At 37.4% G+C, this 20893-nt stretch overlaps 1 protein-coding gene across 14 annotated transcripts in view; it reads left to right on the forward strand.

The window, feature by feature from the left end:
* The window catches only part of EML5 (EMAP like 5), a 221287-nt gene that overhangs the window by 163418 nt on the left and 36976 nt on the right, over window positions 1-20893 (forward strand). For 11 of the 14 annotated variants that reach the window (XR_002523464.2, XM_031667922.1, XM_003902140.5 and 8 more), the window contains 7 exons: window positions 3026-3178; window positions 3886-4017; window positions 5664-5752; window positions 6938-7114; window positions 10490-10691; window positions 11372-11498; window positions 20143-20157. Coding sequence is in view for 13 of the 14 variants with exons in the window: in XM_031667922.1 (XP_031523782.1) it covers window positions 3026-3178; window positions 3886-4017; window positions 5664-5752; window positions 6938-7114; window positions 10490-10691; window positions 11372-11498; window positions 20143-20157 (895 nt within the window). In the remaining variant the exon portion in view is untranslated. The remainder of the gene's footprint in view (window positions 1-3025; window positions 3179-3885; window positions 4018-5663; window positions 5753-6937; window positions 7115-10489; window positions 10692-11371; window positions 11499-20142; window positions 20158-20893) is intronic. The other 3 variants (XM_009212094.3, XM_031667919.1, XM_031667921.1) reach the window with 1 other exon arrangement.

Below are 20893 nucleotides of genomic sequence, written 5' to 3' on the forward strand. Positions count from 1 at the left end.
GGCAACTGCCCCAGAAGGTCAGACTTCTCAGACACAGGGAAAGCAAGCTATTTGCACTCGAAAGTGAGACTCAGAATAACACAGAAATTTGAGTTTCTCAGCTTTATTTAAGTCCAACCAGATATCCCCATTCCAAGTTTCAGAGTGCCCAGTTAATACCTTAACTTTCACATAAAGAACTTGGCGAGGCTGTCAATTCAATTGACATTGTAAATTTGCAACTCACACAATTAAATTTGTGTTTAATGTTTAGTAATATCAGTCCTGTGGATTTAAGATGCCAGAGATTGTTTTAAACTTGCCATGGAAGCATTCTCTATTGAGACCACAACTCATGCTGATAGTTTAAGCACCCGAGTTTTACTTCTTTCTGTAAATGTTCCACACCGTCAGTAAAATCTATTGCACACCACAGTCCTTATCATCATCACTATGGTAATGCTAAGGGCAGCAGCCTCATGGGCTCCCAAGGTGCTTAGCTCAGTAGACACTTATCTCAGTAGACACTTTATTATAATCAACAACAGGAGATAACTTGATTAATTGTGATACCAATGTATACCTTGGGTTGTTAGCATTCCATTTCCCGTTGGTAAGGGCCCAGCACTGTGCTCAAGCCCAAAGGCATAACTAAGCCAATCCATCTTTGACGGTCTCTCTCCGGAGACCACTTCAGTACCAATTCTCTATCTGTCGAGAGACAGAAATTACCCCCAGTAATTTGAACATAAAATTTAATACGACATGTTAACTAATTAAAGGTGGTTAACTACTAAAAGGCATAAAAGAGGATTCTAAGGGGTGTCACCCATGGGCTGACACCCGATGGAGAGGAATGAATCTAAAAGCTTAGGGAGGTAAGAATGTTTGAATAGATTTTTCATATGCAACTCAGAAGTAGCAGCTCCAAGCAGCTGCAACCCATAGGACTAATGAGGAATTAACCTCATGGAGGGGAAGGATGGACCCTCCATTGACCCTCTAGCTCCAGCACATTACGGTAAGAGGGAAGAAGTCTTTTCCTTGTGATTTGCCCTTGCAGTGTCCCTCCAGTGTATCTACTGAAAACTTCAAGTCAACTGGCAAGAGAAAACATACTACAGCATCCAGTTTCAGGATCACATAGCAGGAAAAAGAAGGCTGGATTTGGAACTGAGAGGCAACCAATTAATAACAAACTCTTAACCAGTTTATGGTTGTAACTACTATCTGTGTGCAACTGTGTCCCATATTATATCTCGTCTGTTCTTCTCCCTTGAGCTCCTGAAAAGGATTCATATATTAAATTGTCTCCTTCATGTCTTCGCTTGAACTTCTCATAGGCATCTTTAACTTAATTTGTACAGAACTAAGCACTGGTTCCTCTAGTTTATCCCATCTCAGTAAATGGCATCACCACTCAAGCAAAACCATGCCCTTGATGCCTTTCACCCCACAGCCAGTTAGTCAAAGTTCTACCAGCTCTGTCTTTGAAATATATCCAAATCTTATCACCTCCACTGCTGCCACCTTGCTCCAGGTCACCATCATCCCATGACTCTCAAATCTGAGAAATCATATGTTAGATTTCTTCATTTCCAATGTATGCTTGATAATTAAATGACTACTTGTTCTCAATTTAATCTATAACTTTTCATTCGATATATACCCCATCCTTTCCTCATCAGATTTCATACAAGATACCAAAATCCTTAGGGCTTTTGAATATGTTTGCTGCAACCCTTGCTGTTAGGGTAAGTCTTTTTTGTGTTTATCAGTGCAGCACTAAACCTTATTTTTACTAATTAATGTTAACATCATTAATGACATTAATGAATGATATTAATTTTATCATTAATAATAAAATTATTTCATATATGGTTCTGAAACTTATATAGATAAATATATCTTCTTACCATTAATAATGGCCTATTATCAGATTTTTAAAAATAGTTTCGTAGGCCAGGCGCTGTGGCTCACGCCTGTAATCCCAGCACTTTGGGAGTCAGAGGCAGGTGGTTCACCTGAGGTCAGGAGTTTGGGACCAGCCTGACCAACATGGTGAAACCCCATTTCTACTAAAAATACAAAAGTAGCCAGGCCTGGTGGCACATGCCTGTAATCTCAGCTACTTGGGAGGCTGAGGCAGGAGAATCATTTGAATCTAGGAGGCGGAAGTTGCAGTGAGCTGAGATCACGCCATTGCACTCCAGCCTAGGCAACAAGAGGGAAATTCCATCTCAAAAAAAAAAAATCATTTTTATAAAGATGACTTATTTCTTAGATTTTTGTTTTTTTGGAAAGGAGCTACAAAGGTAAAACCTACTCTGCAAAAAACTTCCACGTATATAATTGGCTTTTTATGTTAATTAAAATCTCATTAGTTTTCATCAACTTAATTTCTTTTAAGGTAAATATCTGTACTTGCTTTTGTTGTATTCAGAAATGAGTTTCATTCCTGCTTAGAATTCCATACCATTGACTTCTATAGAAAACTTTCATCTGTATCTCTTGACTCCTTTTTAATATTGATTTGAGGCCATAATAAAGAGGCAACCTTTTTGAAATAATAGATTCTTTTAGCAAATACTTTTTTTTTTTTTTTTTGAGGCAAGGTCTCACTCTGTAACCCAGGCTGGAGTGCAGTGATGCAATCATAGCTCACTGCACCCTCAACCTCCTGGGCTGAAACAGTCCTCCCGCCTCAGCTTCCTGAGTAAATGGGACTACAGGTGTGTGCCACCATGCCTGTCTATTTATTTATTTACTTACATACCTGTCTTCCCTTCCCTCTTTTCTCTTCCCCCTTGCCCCTTGTCCTTTGCCCCTTGCCCCTTTCCCCTTGCCCCTTCCCCTACTCTGTCCGCTGGTAGAGATGGGGTCTTGCTATGTTGCCCAGGCTGGTCTTAACCTCCTGGCCTCAGGCAATCCTCCTGCCTCAGCTCCCCCAGAGTGCTTGGATTATAGGCATGAGCCACCACACCTGGCCCATACTTTAAAAAAAGCGGGGTGGGGGGAATTGCCTAATATACTCTTTCTCTTTCAGGTGGGAGGTGTTGCTGTTTTTCTCCTGATGGTAAAGCTTTAGCCGTAGGTCTCAACGATGGAAGCTTCTTAATGGCAAATGCAGATACTCTAGAGGACCTTGTGTCTTTTCATCACAGAAAAGATATGATTTCAGATATTCGATTTTCACCTGGTAAGAGCCATTGAAATTGTATTTGCGTATTAACTTGGGTCTGGCAGTGTATAAATGTATCATGTATAATTTTTATTAACTGTTATATTATCTGAGAACTTAACTTTTTTACTAGAGGAGGCAGTGTAGCAAGAGGTAAAAGCCCTGTTGTTAGATTGGCGCAAATATCTGTCTTAGTGCCAATTCTGTTACTAAATTTTCTGTGTGACTTGAGCCAGGATGCTTCTCTGAGCTTTCGTTTCCTCATCTATGACATAAAAGGGGCTAGATAACTGTTTTCATTATATTCTTAATGCTTTTGAAATTGCACTCATTTTACTCCATTAACTTCCATGTATTCATTATCTACTACAAACCTACTGTAATGCAGCAATTACTAATGTTAAGGCAAAATTTACTTGTGTTGGTTTAGTTCCATTTTTTTCTAAATTTAGAGGGAGTTTTTTTAAACACAAAGTATCAAAACTACATCATACATAGTTTTTGACATTTGCTTCCCACTGAACTAATTTGTTACACTAAAAAATTATTTTGTTAAGTTTAATATACTTGAAAAATGTTATCATTTGTCATTTGACACATCTGTCTTCTTATTATAAAACAACTAAGATTCCTCCATAAAGAAAAGGAAAATTAACTCTAGTTGCAGAGTGTAAAAAAGTATTTCCAAAGATAGAAAATGTCAAGCAAATATGTTTCTATTATAGGTTCTGGGAAATATCTTGCTGTAGCATCCCATGACAGCTTTATAGATATATACAATGTAATGAGTAGTAAACGAGTAGGAATATGCAAAGGAGCTACCAGTTACATAACCCATATTGATTGGGATATTAGAGGTAAGACTTTAAATAACTTAATATTTGATAAAAATTTCATTTGATTTAGTATAGCTATATTAGAGAAACAGGAAAGTGATTCAACAGATGAGTTTAAAAGAATTGGGGAAAGCAACCATTATTCTCAAAATTATTTTTTACTATTTTACATCTGAAGATGAACACTATAGAGTTGAGACTTTTTCTTTTTTCTTTTCTTTTTTTGAGACAGGTCTCATTCTGTCACCCAGGCTGGAGTGCTGTGGTACAATCACAGTTTACTACACCCTCGACCTCCTGGGCTTAAGTGATCCTCCCAACTCAGCCTCCTGAGTAGCTGGGACTACAGGCATTCACCACCATGCCTGGCTAATTTTTAAATTTTTTGTAGAGACAGGGTCTCACTATATTGCCCAGGCTGGTCCCGAACTCCTGGACTCAAGCAATCCTCCCACCTTGGCATCCCAAAGTTCTGGGATTATAGGCATGAGCCACTGCACCCAGCCTACACTTTTCAATACTTCACCTAATATCATTCAAATAATAGTACAGTAAGTGATTAGTTGTTTAATTTGTAAGGTAATTTAAATATGCAAAAAAATTGTTATGATGTATTGATCTCTGCTATATAAATTTGATATAAATAGACTATAGAAATGTTGGCCAGGTATGGTGGCTCATGCCTGTAATCCCAGTACTTTGGGAGGCCAAGGCTGGAGGACTGCTTGACCCCAGGGGTTTGAGACCAGCCTGGGCAACAGAGTGAGACCCCATTCCTAAAAAAAATGTAATACATTTTTAAAAAGAAATGTTTTTTTTTTTTTTGAGATGGAGTCTCGCTCTGTTGCCCAGGCTGGAGTGCAGTGGCCAGATCTCAGCTCACTGCAAGCTCCACCTCCCGAGTTTACGCCATTCTCCTGCCTCAGCCTCCCAAGTAACTGGGATTACAGGCGCCCGCCATCTCGCCCGGCTAGTTTTTTGTATTTTTTAGTAGAGACGGGGTTTCACCGTGTTCGCCAGGATGGTCTCGATCTCCTGACCTCGTGATCCACCCGTCTCGGCCTCCCAAAGTGCTGGGATTACAGGCTTGAGCCACCGCGCCCAGGCAAGAAATGTTAATTAAGATTTTAAAGTCATTTTTCTCATTGTCTGATATGAAATATATTCTTTAAAAAGAGTCATAATCATATAACATAAAGAACTTAATGAGTATCTTTGTATTTTAGCAGAATGCATGGCATATTACTGAGTTTAATATGTTTGGTAAATGTTAAGTATTTTAAATGCTCTCTTTTTAAGGATGTTATTGTTTCATGTATTCAGCTGTATAAATTGAGCATCATAAAGTTTTTCTAAATATAGTTAAACGATACTTACACTTTAAAAAATATTTTAACATTTGTTTCTAGGAATTTTTTACATATGCATAACCAAAGAAATCATTTTTATGTATATACATATACAAAAATCAAACCACTTATGAATTTAGTTACTTAATAATGTAGAATTATAAAAATAAAATGCTCTTACTATATGTTGACTGCAGCAGAAAATAGGTTTTATATTTAAGCTGATTTTTTTTACCATAAAACTTAAACATCATACTGATGGTATATGTATTTATATGTATTTTATATGTGTAAATATTTTTAAAAATTTTTTTTAAGGAAAGCTTTTACAGGTCAACACTGGTGCTAAGGAACAATTATTCTTTGAAGCTCCCAGAGGGAAAAAACAAACCATCCCCAGCGTGGAGGTAGGACAGCAGTGGTGCTTGTAGTGTTGTTTATGTGAATAAGAGTGGCTAATAAACTGATACCTACTTTCTATCATTTAGTTACACATGAAATCTGTTCTCAAATTATTAAAATAATGGATATTCTTGAGTTTATTGAGTCAGAATACATGGGTGAAGAAAGAAATACTGTATTAATAAAAGGAGTCAGCGGGCATGGTGGCTCATGCCTGTAATCCCAGCAGTTTGGAAGTCGAGGCAGGCAGATTGCTTGTGTTCAGGAGTTCAAGACCAGACTGGGCAACATGTTGAAACCCCATCTCTACAAAAAAATACAAAAAGTTAGTTGGGCGTGGTGGCATGTGCCTATAGTCCCAATTACTTGGGAGGCTGAGGTGGGAAGACTGCTTGAGCCTAGGAGGTGGAGGCTGCAGTGAGCCATGTTCATGCCACTACACTCCAGCATGGGTGACAAAGTGAGACCCTGTATTAAAAAAAAAAGGAATAAATCACTTGTATGGCTAGCTATGCTCTGTTACTTTCCTCAAAAGACAAGAAGTGTGAAATAGCAGATAGAAGACGTGTCATTCTAAGATTGGAGTACTGCATATCTGTCATGTTCTTAGGAATCCATATGCCTAAGATGTTTGTTGGCAGATTACTGTTTTTGTTTTTTTTTAAAAAAGAAAACAAAACAAGAAAAATTGTGTTGCATTTTGTGCCTGACAATATTAGCCTTTTTTTTTTTTCTAAACTTGACCTAGGAAGAGAGGCTTAACAAATTTAATATGAAAGTGGCTTAATGAAGGGAGGGACCATAAGTAAAAGTTCTAAATTTCTTCTAAGGGTTAGTTGGAAAACATACTTATAATGCATTATTAGAAATTTAAATGTGAACTGTAAGAATCTTACTTGATTATCCTGAAGTCAGAAACAGTTTTATTATTAACACTGTATGCTTAGCATCTAGAACACACAGTGGATATATGATTATATTCTGAATAATGCTATGTTAAAATTTTCTGCAGCAACTATTAGGCTCTGGGGAGCTATAAAACCAAGACAACTAATAATTTAACTATTTTTTCATTAAAACTTTCATTTTACTTTTGACACACATAATTACAAAGAAAAATGTTTACATTTTGGTTGTTAATATTTTAGGTTTGGATAATCCAAATTTACAGCATTGTTTTTCCTTCTTAGGTAGAAAAAATTGCTTGGGCATCATGGACAAGTGTACTTGGTTTATGCTGTGAAGGAATTTGGCCAGTAATTGGAGAAGTTACAGATGTAACTGCTTCTTGCCTCACGAGTGACAAAATGGTTCTAGCTACTGGGGATGATTTGGGATTTGTGAAGTTATTTAGATATCCTACTAAAGTATGTGTTTTTCTTTAACTTTCCTAATGATTATAAATTATGAAATGGTTAAGGTAATGTCCTGTCATAGCACTTCATTGTTATTAATTGTACATATGTAATACGTAATGTTGTAATATCAAAGGTTCAGAATTATGTTTCATATCTATAGCTTTTAAGTATTATAATTTATGATCCCATGCCTTAAGTTATATATCATATCCTATAGTGTTTTTCAGTATTGACTAATATGAATATCCCTTTTACAAGAAACATCTTGGCTGGGTACAGGGGTTCATGCCTATAATCCCAGCATAATACTTTGGGAGCCTGAGGTGGGAGGATCACTTGAGGCCAGGCATTTCAGGCCAGCCTGGGCAGCATAGCAAGACGTCCTCTCTACAAAACAGAGAAAAAGATTAGCCAGGCATTGTGGTAATGCCGGTAGTCCTAGCTACTCGGGAGGCTAAGGTGGGAAGATTGCTTGAGCCCGGAAGTTGGAGGCTACAGTGAGCTGTGGTCATGTTGTTGCACACCAGCCTGGGTGACAAAGCAAAATCCTATGTCAAAAGAGAGAGAGACATTCCTTTTATCCCCAATATTAACTTCAATAATTTTTCTATTTTTGATTAAATATATACTATTAACAGTAAATATAAACTATTTATAGTTACAACTTCAAACTTTAAGTTGTTTTAACCAATTAAATAGAAAATACTTAACGCTTGTAAAATTAAACACCATTGATTTAATGTAATGAATGACTTTTTTGTTGAAACCAAATAATACAGATTCTTTTTTTTTCTGCTTTTGTAGCAGAATTTATGTGCATTTTAAATCATCAGCATCATTTGTTAATGATTTTCTGCTTAAAATTGGTATTTACTTGCTGCTTATGTATATTAAGATTTTTGTTGTTGTTGTTGTTGTTGTTTTTGAGATGGAGTCTCACTTTGTTGCCAGACTGGAGTGCAGTGCCGCGATCTCAGCTCACTGCAACCTCTGCCTCCCGGATTCAAGCTATTCTCCTGCCTCAGCCCCCTGAGTAACTGGGATTACAGGCTTGCACCACCATGCCCGGCTAATTTTTTTTGTATTTTTAGTAGAGATGGGGTTTCACCATGTTGGTCAGGCTGGTCTTGAGCTCCTGACCTTGTGATTCCCCCACTTCGACCTCCCAAAGTGCTGGGATTACAGGCGTGAGCCACTGGGCCCGGCCAACAGGTTCTTTGACATTCTACGTACCTATGCTACTGTGTGCTGTGCAAGTACTTAATTCTTTTATCACTTCCCTCTGTTCAAACTACTGTAAAATATTAGGCTTTTGCTTAGCACAGAAATAAAATTTATATATCAAGTCCAGATACAATGCATTCCTTTCTCTTTTTTTTTTAGACAACGTCTCTCTCTCTCTCTGTCACCCAGGCTGGAATGCAATGGCACAATCATGGCTCACTGCAGCCTTGACCTCCCAGACCCAAGTTATCCTCCCACCTCAGCCTCTTGAGTAACTGTGACCACAGGCACATGCCACCATGCCTGGCTAATTAAATTTTTTTTTTCTTTTGTAGAGATGGGGTTTCCAGATGTTGCCTATGCTGGTCTCAAACTCCTGAACTTAAGTGATCCTCCTGCCTCGGCATCCTAAAGTGGTGGGATTACAGGCGCAAGTCACTGTATCTGGCAGCAATTATTTCTTAATTCACAAATTAAGTTATATATTATACTCTGGCACCACCATGAACATAAAGATAAATTTGAAATAGGGCATGAAATCATATTGTGGTATTCAGTTCCTGGTGATCTTAAGTGTGGTCATATTGAAATTTTTTAACCTGTTGTTATTACTTAGTAATACTTTGAAAACATCATTATGTATAATTAAATATTCTTCTACATCATTTTTCTGGTGCTCATATTAATATTTTTAGATCAGCATTGAAATGAAAACACGGGTTTAAAAATTCTCATTGAAAACTCAGACACCCAAGAAAATATTCCACAGATTCCTGTTTTAGATACGTATAAATGGTAGGGTCTTAGTTGTTAACAATGTGTTCCTCCAAAATATTTGCCAGAAACGTCACTTCCAGCATTCCAGATGGTGTAGATCCCTAAGGAATAGGTTCTGGGATATTGGTCTACAGATTATTTTTTCACCTTAGTGTAGCAAGAACCACACAGTCTTAGAGAAACTACCTTCTTGCCATGCTTTGATGACAGATCCCTCACAACTTTTATTAAGAGTCATTAGTCCTGCCAGGCGCAGTGGCTCATGCCTATAATCCCAGCACTTTGGGAGGCTGAGGCAGGTGGATCACCTGAGGTCAGGAGTTCGAGACCAGCCTAGTCAACATGGTGAAACCCCGTCTCTATTAAAAACAGAAAAAATTAGCTGGGCACGGTGGCGGATACCTGTAATCCCAGCTACTTGGGAGGCTGAGGCAGGAGAATCACTTGAACCAGGAGGCAGAGGTTACGGTGGGCCGAGATCACGCCACTGCACTCCAGTATCAAAAAAAAAAAAAAAAAAAAAAAAAAAACAGAGTCGTCATTCCTAGGGAATTCACAGATTTTGCTATCACTGTGTTTTGTATAAGACATCTCTCATTTTAACACCTTTGAAAAGATTTTAATATGATGCTTTGATTTGAATGTATGTAACTTGGTAATGCTAGATTTTAAAGTTGCCAGTATTTATAACTTAAACTTTTATTGTTATTTAAAAGGAAAATACATTTCTATGTATATTGCTTACAAACAAAAGCACTGATGAATTAAGATGAAAGATATTTACGTGGGTATATACATAGACGTGTACCAAACCAATTGATAGTTACTTTTTGTTAACATACTCATGCTGTACGTAGGCATGTGTATCCTTTCTCAATTATTGCATCTATTTCCAACAGTAATACATCTGCTTAACCATTATCTTTAATATATATACACTATTCCATATACATTGTAATTAACTATTACTTTGATCATCTAAGGTATTTAATTTTTTTCACTACTGTAAGTAAATACCATGGTAAGTATTTTTTTACACACATAGCATTTTTCTTAGCATAGATCCCTAAAAGGGAGATGGGTGAGTCAAATACAAGAACATGTTTATGCTTTTAATGCAGAATACCAAGTTATTTTTTTAAAGAATTTTGCCTGGGGTACTAGCATTTTGTGAAACTACTGGTTTTATATCTTGTCCTTAACAGGTTTGGGAATTGGTATCTTTTATTCTGCTGAGTTTCAGTATTTTCTCCAATTTTTTTAACACATTGCACTTGAAATGATTAATTTCTAATTATTTATTAATAAAATAAATTCAAAATCATAATGGAAATATTTAATGAAATTTCTCAGAAAGGTTTTTTGAATTTTCTTCCTCTTTAGGGGAAATTTGGAAAGTTTAAGAGGTATGTGGCCCATAGTACACATGTCACAAATGTTCGCTGGACTTATGATGACAGCATGTTGGTTACCCTAGGAGGTACAGATATGTCTTTAATGGTGTGGACAAATGAGATGGAAGGCTACCGAGAAAAAAGGCCTTGTGATAGTGAAGAATCCGACATTGATTCTGAAGAAGATGGGGGTATGTTATTTTATAATACTTGACCAAAAATATCGGGAAAATATAGCACAACTTATTTAAGCTGTAGAAGTTATAACAAGTAATAATAATATTTGAATAATTGTAGTGTTACTGTTTTTAGTCTGTTTAACATCAAAATCCATTTTGTGACTCAAGAACAACAGGTTGCCATGAATTTATGACTTAGATGTTATTTATCTACAAATGAAGAATATCTAAATTTTAAATAAGTACTGTTAAGGTAAATTTTATATTATTAAACCTCATATTTTAAAATAATTTTGATTTTCTTCTAATATACCAGTAATATCAGTTCATTATAGAAAATGTATTTTGCCATAAAAATTAAACACAGCCTCCATAATTTGACCACACAGAGGTAACACCTCTTTTAACATTTGGGGTATATCCTAAGATGTATGTAGTTAATATTTTTTTAAGAAAAGTGTGGACGTATTGAACTTATTTTTTAACCTGCTATTATTACTTAATAATACTTTGAAAACATCTTTACATATAATTAAATATTCTTCTACATCATTTTTTCTGGTTGCATATTCAAAATTTGCTTATAACAACTTAATTTATTTCATATTGTTGAACATCTTTGTATCCAGTTTATAAGATCATAATTGATCTTGGTTATCGCTTAAAGAATAACTCGTGTATTTTGACTGTAGGCTATGACAGTGATGTTACAAGGGAGAATGAAATCAGTTACACCATCAGAGCCTTATCAACAAATATTCGCCCAATGTTTGGAATCAAGCCTCATTTACAACAAAAAGAACCCTCAACTGATGAAAGGTAATAATTTAGTTTAATATTAGATGAAGAAAAATATATTGCCATTAAAAATGGAATTTATCGGCTGGGCACAGTGGCTCACACCTGTAATCCCAGCACTGTGGGAGGCTGAGGCAGGCGGATCACAAGGTCAGGAGATCGAGACCATCCTGGCTAACTCGGTGAAACCCGTCTCTACTAAAAATACAAAAAAAATTAGCAAATTAGCTGGGCGTGGTGGTGGGTGCCTGTAGTCCCAGCTACTCGGGAGGCTGAGGCAGGAGAATGGCATGAACCCAGGAGGCGGAGCTTGCAGTGAGCCAAGATCGCGCCACTGCAGTCCAGCCTCGGCGACAGAGCGAGACTCCGTCTCAAAAAAAAAAAAAAAAAAAAAAAAAAAAATTGGAATTTATTGTTTAAGTGGCTTATTTACACAAACTAAGTAACAGTGTTATTCTTACTTTAGACAATTCACAACACCTCTTAGAAAGTATGTCTTAGAAAGGTATTTAAAGTATGTCTTTAAATACCTTTTGGTGTCAGCCTGGGTGATGTAGTGAGACCTTGTCTCTATGGAAATATAAAAATAATCCAGGTGTAATGGTGTGTGTATATAGTCCCAGCTACTTCAAAGGCTGAGGCAGGAGCACTGCTTGAGCCCAGGAAGTTGAGATTGCAGTGAGTTATGATTGGCGCCACTGTGCTCCTACCTGGGTGTCAGAATGAGGCCCTGTCTCAAAAAAAACCCCGCAAAAAAAACCAAAAACAAAACCCTATTGGTGGTAACACTATGTATTAACACTAGTGGTTTAGGGAATTATACATACATAATTTGTATTATATATGTTGATATGATTCATCTTATTTGCTAACTTTTATAAATGTATGTGATGAGGTTGGAGGAGATAATAAAAACTGAATGCAATACCAAGTACTTTTTAAGAAGTATGTGAGCGGTATTGTGATTCAGTTTTGAAAAGGCCTCCCTATCCGTGTGCCTTTATTCAAGCATAGACCATCCTCATTTCAAAAATTTTCTAAAAAGTCAGGTTGTCTTTAATGGGAGTTATTGGTCTTAGTCTAGAATCAGCAAATAAAAAAATAAGGACATATGCAAGGCCATTTTATGAGGAGAGATCATTTTTTTTTATTATTATTATACTTTAAGTTCTGGGATACATGTGCTGAACGTGCAGGTTTGTTACATAGGTATACATGTGTCATGGTGGTTTGCTGCACCCATCAGCCCATCATCTATATTAGGTATTTCTTCTAATGCTATCCCTCCCCTAGCTCCCCACTCCCTGACAGGCCCCTGTGTGTGATGTTCCCCTCCCTGTGTCCATGTGTTCTCACTGTTCACCTCCCACTTATGAGTGAGAACATGTGGTGTTTGGTTTTCTGTTCCTGTGTTAGTTTGCTGAGAATGGTGGTTTCCAGCTTCATCCATGTCCCTGCAAAGGACATGAACTCATCTGTTTTTATGGCTGCATGGTATTCCATGGTGTTTATGTGCCACATTTTCTTTATCCAGTCTATTATTGATGAGCATTTGCGTTGGTTCCAAGTCTTTGCTATTGTGAACAGTGCTGTAATAAACATATGTGTGCATGTGTCTTTATAGTAGAATGATTTGTAATCCTTCGGGTATATACCCAGTAATGGGATTCCTGGGTCAAATAGTATTTCTAGCTCTGGATCCTTGAGAAATCACCACACTGTTTTCCACAATGGTTGAACTAATTTATACTCCCACCAACAGTGTAAAAGTATTGCTGTTTTTCCACATCCTCTCCAGCATCTGTTGTTTCATGACTTTTTAATGAGCACCGTTCTAACTAGTGTGAGATGGTATCTCATTGTGGTTTTTCTTTGCATTTCTCTAATGACCAGTGATGATGAGCTTTTTTTCATGTTTGTTGGCCGCATAAATGTCTTCTTTTGAGAAGTGTCTGTTAATATCCTTTGCCCACTTTTTGATGGGGTTGTTTGTTTCTTTCTTGTAAATTTGTTTAAGTTCTTTGTAGATTCTGCATATTAGCCCTTTGTCAGATGGGTAGATTACAAAAATTTTCTCCCATTCTGTAGGTTGCCTATTCACTCTGATGATAGTTTATTTTGCTGTGCAGAAGCTCTTTAGTTTAATTAGACCCATTTGTCTATTTTGGCTTTTGTTGTCATTGCTTTCAGTGTTTTAGTCATAAAGTCTTTGCCCATGTCTATGTCCTGAATGGTATTGCCTAGGTTTTCTTCTAGGGTTTTTATGGTTTTAGGTCTTACATTTAAGTCTTTAATTCACCTTGAGTTAATTTTTGTGGAAGGTGTAAGGAAGGGGTCCAGTTTCACTTTTCTACATGTGGCTAACCAGTTTTCCCAACACCATTTATTAAAGAGGAAATCCTTTCCCATTGCTTGTTTTTGCCAGGTTTGTCAAAGATCAGATGGTTGTAGATGTGTGGCGTTATTTCCGAGGCCTCTGTTCTATTCCATTGGTCTATATATCTGTTTTGGTACCAGTAACATGCTGTTTTGGTTACTGTAGTATACTTTGAAGTCAGGTAGCGTGATGTCTCCCGCTTTGTTCTTTTTACTTAGGATTGTCTTGGCTATATGGGCTCTTTTTTTGGTTCCATGTGAAATTTACAGTAGTTTGTTCTAATTCTGTGAAGAAAGTCATTGGTAGCTTGATGGGGGTAGCACTGAATCTACTTTAAACCAACAAAGATCAAAAAAGACAAAGAAGGGCATTACATAACGGTAAAGGGATCAATGCAACAAGAAGACCTAACTTTCCTAAATATACGTGCACCCAATACAGGAGCACCCAGATTCATAAACCAAGTTCTTAGAGACCTACAAAGAGACTTAGACTCCCACAAAATAATAATGGGAGACTTTAACACCCCACTGTCAATATTAGATCAATGAGACGGAAAATTAACAAGGATTATCAGGAGTTGAACTCAGCTCTGGACAAGCGGACCTAATAGACATCTACAGAACTCTCCACCCCAAATCAACAGAATATACATTCTTCTCAGCACCACATCACACTTATTCTAAAATTGACCACATAATTGGAAGTAAAACACTCCTCAGCAAATGCAAAAGAATGGAAATCATAACAAACAGTCTCTCAAACCACAGTGCAATCAAATTGGAACTTAAGATTAAGAAAGTCACTCTAAACCACACAACTACATGGAAACTGAACAACCTGCTCCGGAATGACTAATGGGTAAATAACGAAATTAAGGCAGAAATAAATAAGTTCTTTGAAACCAATGAGAACAAAGACACAGCATACCAGAATCTTTGGGACACAGCTAAAGCAGTCTTTAGAGGGAAATTTATAGCCCTAAATGCCCACGGGAGAAAGTGGGAAAGATCTAAAATCAACACCCTAACATCACAGTTAAAAGAACTAGAGAAGCAAGAGCAAACAAATTCAAAAGCTAGCAGAAGACAAGAAATAACTAAGACCAGAGCACAATTGAAGGAGAGAGAGAGAGAGACAAAAAACCCTTCAAAACAATCAGTGAATCCAGGAGCTGGTTTTTTGAAAAGATTAACAAAATAGATAGACCGCTAGCCAGACTAATAAATAAGAAAAGAGAGAAGAATCAAAAAGACACAATAAAAAATGATAAAGAGGATATCACCACTGATCCCACAGAAATACAAACTGCCATCAGAGAATACTATAAATACCTGTACGCAAATAAACCAGAAAATCTAGAAATGGATAAATTCCTGGACACATACACCCTCCCAAAACTAAACCAGAAGAAGTGGAATCCCTGAATAGACCAATAACAAAGTCTGGAATTGAGGCAGTAATTAATAGCCTACCAACCAAAAAAAGCCCAGACAGATTCACATCTGAATTCTGCCAGAGGTACAAAGAGGAGCTGGTACCATTCCTTTTGAAACTATTCCGAACAATAGAAAAAGAAAGACTCCTTCCTAACTCATTTTATGAGGCCCGCATCATCTTGATACCAAAACCTGGCAGAGACACAACAAAAACAAAATTTCAGGCCAATATCCCTGATAAACATTGATTCGAAAGTCCTCAATAAAATGCTGGCAAACCAAATCCAGCAGCACATCAAAAAGCTTATCTACCACAATCAAGTCGGCTTCATCCCTGGGATGCAAAGCTCATTCAACATACCAAAATCAATAAATGTAATCCATCACATAAACAGAACCAATGACAAAAACCACATGATTCTCTCAATAGATGAAGAAAAGGCCTTCGATAAAATTCAACACCTCTTCATGCTAAAAACTCTCAATAAACTAAGTGTTGATGGAACATATCTCAAAATAATAAGAGCTATTTATGACAAACCCACAGCAAATATCATACTGAATGGACAAAAACTGGAAGCATTCCCTTTGAAAACGGGCACAAGACAAGGATGCCTTCTCTCACTACTCCGATTCAACATAGTGTTGCAAGTTCTGGCCAGGGCAGTTAGGCAAGAGAAAGAAAGAAATGGTATTCAAATAGGAAAAGAGGAAGTCAAATTGTCTGTTTGCAGAGGACATGATGGTATATTTAGAAACCTCCTTTGTCTTAGCCCAAAATCTCTAAGCTGATAAGCAACTTCAGCAAAGCCTCAGGATACAAAAATCAGTGTGCAAAAATCACAAGCATTCCTATACACTAATAATAGACAAACAGCCAAATCATGAGTGAACTCCCATTCACGTTTGCTACACAGAAAATAAAATATCTAGGAATACAACTTACAAGGGATGTGAAGGACCTCTTCAAAGAGAGCTACAAACCACTGCTCAAGGAAATAAGAGAGGACACAAACAAATGGAAAAACATTCCATGCTCATGGATAGGAAGAATCAATATTGTGAAAATGGCCATACTGCCCAAAGTAATTTAGAGATCACTTTTTAATAAAGTCTCTGAGCTAGATGACAGATTAGGGCGCCTGTAGTCCCAACTACTCGGGAGGCTGAGGCAGGAGAATGGCGTGAACCCGGGAGGCGGAGCTTGCAGTGAGCTGAGATCCAGCCACTGCACTCCAGCCTGGGCGGCAGAGCGAGACTCCGTCTCAAAAAAAAAAAAAAAAAAAGAAATAAATTGTGAACCTGATCTTTTCACAATCAAAGGTGGTAAACAATAAAAAGGGATATGGAGCAGTGAATGGCATGGACTTCCGAAGCAAAGAGGTTTAAAGAACAAAAAAGGAAAAGGTAACGAGAAACAGTAAGAAGGAACAGAGGGAGTGGGAAGTGGGAACAGCCTTGGGAGGTGAGAACAAGGCTGTGGTGAGGAAAACTTTATTATGAGAAGTTAGTAGAACAATTTGAGGGAGAAATTCAAAATAAAAGGGAATTCATTCACAGTTGAACAGGATTTGTAGAAAATCCAAGCGAATTTGTGGCCATTTTGGATAGTGCTGAAGAGTTTTGGAACTCAGAGAGATAGAAATGACATTACAGGAAAGCTTTGTCAGAGCGATTTGAGTTTGCACCTATGGGTTTTATATTTGGGGAAAGGGGTGAAGTTAAGGTGAAAAACACATTGGTAATGGGGAAGGGGAGAACTGAGAGATTTTGTGAATGGACTGACCCTGCGTTACCAGGGCAGCTTTAGATGGAATGTTGAGGACACAGTGCCTCCTCAGCTCCTCTTCCAGGTGTCGTTTGCTGATAGTAGACCTCATATACCTCAGGTCATAGCAACGGGAGGTCACCTAAGGAAGGGGGATGGAGAGTGATCATCCAGTTTTTCATTATGTATAAAGAGGCAAAGTATTAAATTAGGAGCATTTTTAAGAAAGCACAGTATACCATAATCTAAGTACTTGTACAGAATTCCATATTCCATGTTTCAAGTAACTTGCTAGAATGCAGCATGGTATAGTGCAAAGGACATGAATTCTGGAGTCAGACAAATGGGTAAAATACTCATTTTTATCATTACTGGTTGTGTGAGTTTGAAAAATTATTCATTCTTTCTGGACTTCAATTTCCTAAGTGGCAAAATGAACATTATAATCCCTAACTTATGGTGTATTTCAAGTTTTAAATGAAATAATGTAAATCAAGAATTTAGATAGTGGGGTCTTCACCAATGACACCTTATCCCTTGGAATGAAATAAAAGTTAACTGAGGAGATACCTGGTAAATACTTAAACATTATTTCTGAAATTAAATATTCACAAAGCAATAAGCATTACATATGTATTTATTAGAGAAATACAGATAAATATGAAAATGGAATATTATTTAAATATTCTAATTAGAATATTTGAAGTAGAGTGTTTAATATGACTTAAGGAAAATTATGTCTCCTAAGTAATGAAAATTGAAAAGTGTTCTGTGGGGAGAAGGAGCTCTAGACATTCCCATAAATTTCTTTCATTTGTTATATTGATTTTTTAAAAAATTATTTATCGGATAAATTTGGTATGTCGGAAAATGTGACCTAATTTTAATCTGTAGACTGCTTCATTCACAGTAAAACACTTAAATGTAAATTTCCACCCATTGCTGAAGTGAGGCATGTTCTAATAGATGCAAATATTTTACTACTCATAAAGAATGATTAACACTGTCATAACTGTAATCTTTGATGTTAGTTTGTTTATTCTGCAGCTGTTTCCTAATTTTTCAAATTGCTTTCCTTTTTGTTCTCAATTTACTTTACAATTTCTTTTTTTTTTTTTTTTGAGACGGAGTCTCGCTCTGTCGCCCAGGCTGGAGTGCAGTGGCGCGATCTCGGCTCACTGCAAGCTCCGCCTCCCAGGTTCACGCCATTCTCCTGCCTCAGCCTCCGAGTAGCTGGGACTACAGGCGCCCGCCACCATGCCCGGCTAGTTTTTTGTATTTTTAGTAGAGACGGGGTTTCACCATGTTAGCCAGGATGGTCTCGATCTCCTGACCTCGTGATCCACCCGCCTCGGCCTCCCAAAGTGCTGGGATTACAGGCTTGAGCCACCGCGCCCGGCCTTACTTTACAATTTCAACCCTGCTAAATATTTTGAAAATGACAAGGTGTGGGGAGGGAGACAGGGGATCTGTTGGCCCCCGTGGCAGGGTCCAAGCACTGCTCTTTGCCTTAAAAAAAAAGAAAGAAAGAAAGAAAAAATGACAAAGCAGAAGTCATTGATGTGACTTCATTTTCACAAAATGAAAAAAAATCAAAGGAGATTAAAAATGAAGAGATTCATATCTCTTTTTACCAACTTAGAATATTTGTGAGGAGATAATATGGTTCATGGTTTATTTAAATAATTGCTTTTTTAAGTAACATATATTACCATCATAAATATGAAATAAAACACTTTATATGCAAAACAAGCCGAGTGCTGTGCCTCATGCCTGCAATCTCAGTGCTTTAGGAGGCTGAGATGGGAGGACTGCTTGAGACCAGGCATTTAGCACCAGCCTGGGTAACACAGCAAGACCCCATTTCTACAAAAAATAGAAAAATTAGCCAAGAATGGTAGTGCATGCCTGTACCAGGAGGTTCCTACTCAGGAGGCTGAGCAGGAGGATTGCTTCAGCTCAGGAGGTGGAGGCTGCAGTGAGCTATGATCGCACCCTTGCACTCCACCTATGGCAGCAGAGTGGGATCCTGTCTCTGGGAAAATAAATAAATGAAAAAAAATTAAAAGCAATTAAATACTTATCAAATATCCACTTAAAAGGAAAAATGGCTTCTGATGACAATTACCATTCTATTTGGTTGATACTTTTTTTTTTTTTTTTTTTTTTTGAGACGGAGTCTCGCTCTGTCGCCGAGGCTGGAGTGCAGTGGCCGGATCTCAGCTCACTGCAAGCTCCGCCTCCCAGGTTCACGCCATTCTCCTGCCTCAGCCTCCCGAGTAGCTGGGACTACAGACGCCCGCCACCTCGCCTGGCTAGTTTTTTGTATTTTTTAGTGGAGACGGGGTTTCACTGTGTCAGCCAGGATGGTCTCGATCTCCTGACCTCATGATCCGCCCGCCTCGGCCTCCCAAAGTGCTGGGATTACAGGCTTGAGCCACCGCGCCCGGCCCTTTGGTTGATACTTTTGTGGATTTTTTTCCTAAGTGATAATTTAATATTTTTTAATAAATGTTTTTGTTTTTGTTTTTGTTTTTTGTTTTGCTTTGTTCTTTTGAGACATAGTCTTGCTGTGTCGCCCAGGCTGGAGTACAGTGGCACGATCTTGGCTCACTACAACCTCCACCTCCTGGGTTCAAACGATTCTCCTGCCTCAGCCTCCTGAGTAAGTGGGATTACTGGCACGCACCACACACCCAGCTAATTTTTGTTATTTTTAGTAGAGACGGTGTTTCACCATGTTGGCTAGGCTGGTCTTGAACTCCTGACCTCAAGTGATTCACCCACCTCAGTCTTCCAAAGTGCTGGCATTACAGGCATGAGCCACCTTGCCTGGCTAATAAATGTTTTTATAACAAATATTATGTATTTAAAGTAGTTATTTTTGTCAAATTTCCAATATTTGTGAATAAAAATATTTAAATCAATGTTTAAATCAATGTGACATAAGTTAGACATTTTTGTATTTCCTTAAAATTCTGTTGACATGTTGCCTTTCTTCTGTTTGCTAAAATGCTCTATTCTATTCATCATCAAATTTTATATGTTTTCCTACTTTTTTCCCCCTTGCTCCTTTTGAAGGCAGGGAGTAGTAAGGTAAGTGTTTTATAAAAGAAAATATTTTATTCAAAAATTTACCCTTTATTTTATTCTTTATAGTATTTTAAGGTATTTATTTTCCCTATAAAACATTTCACTACATTTGTCAACAAAGCATTATGAAATGAAGTAGGACAAATTCTATGAAAGAGTTGCATTTTTAGATAGTATATATGGTTGTTATTATAAGGGTCTTCATTATGATAAATTGTTTTACATATGACTGTACAAACTACTACAATGCAAATAAATAGTTTTGGTTTTCCTTAAATTTCAGAGGCTCGTAAAAACAGACCTAACCACACGTATATTTAAGTGAAAGACTATTCAGTTTTAAACCTGTTAACACGATTTAATGCATGTTTAATCTATTCATTCATTTTAAAAGATGAAAAGAGGGTAACTATGGTATTTGTATGTTTAATAAAATGACATGTAGGAAAAGACTCTTTGGGAGTACTTTTATATCTACCTTTGGTGATATGGAAATGTCTTGAAAGAGTTTCTGAAACAAGACAGTGTGGAAATGGCTAGTCTGTTTTATAAGTTAAAAAAGGTATTATGGCTGGGCATGATGGCTCAGGCCTGTAATCTCAGCAGTTTGCAAGGCCGAAGTGGGAGGATTGCTAGAGCCTGGGAGTTCAAGACCAGCCTGGACAACATAATGAGACCCTGTTTCCACAAAAAATAAAAGTGAAAATGCATTAGCTGGGTGTGGTGGCAGCCCTGTGGT

Source organism: Papio anubis, chromosome 7 (assembly GCF_008728515.1).
Source record: "Papio anubis isolate 15944 chromosome 7, Panubis1.0, whole genome shotgun sequence".
Taxonomy (NCBI): domain Eukaryota; kingdom Metazoa; phylum Chordata; class Mammalia; order Primates; family Cercopithecidae; genus Papio; species Papio anubis.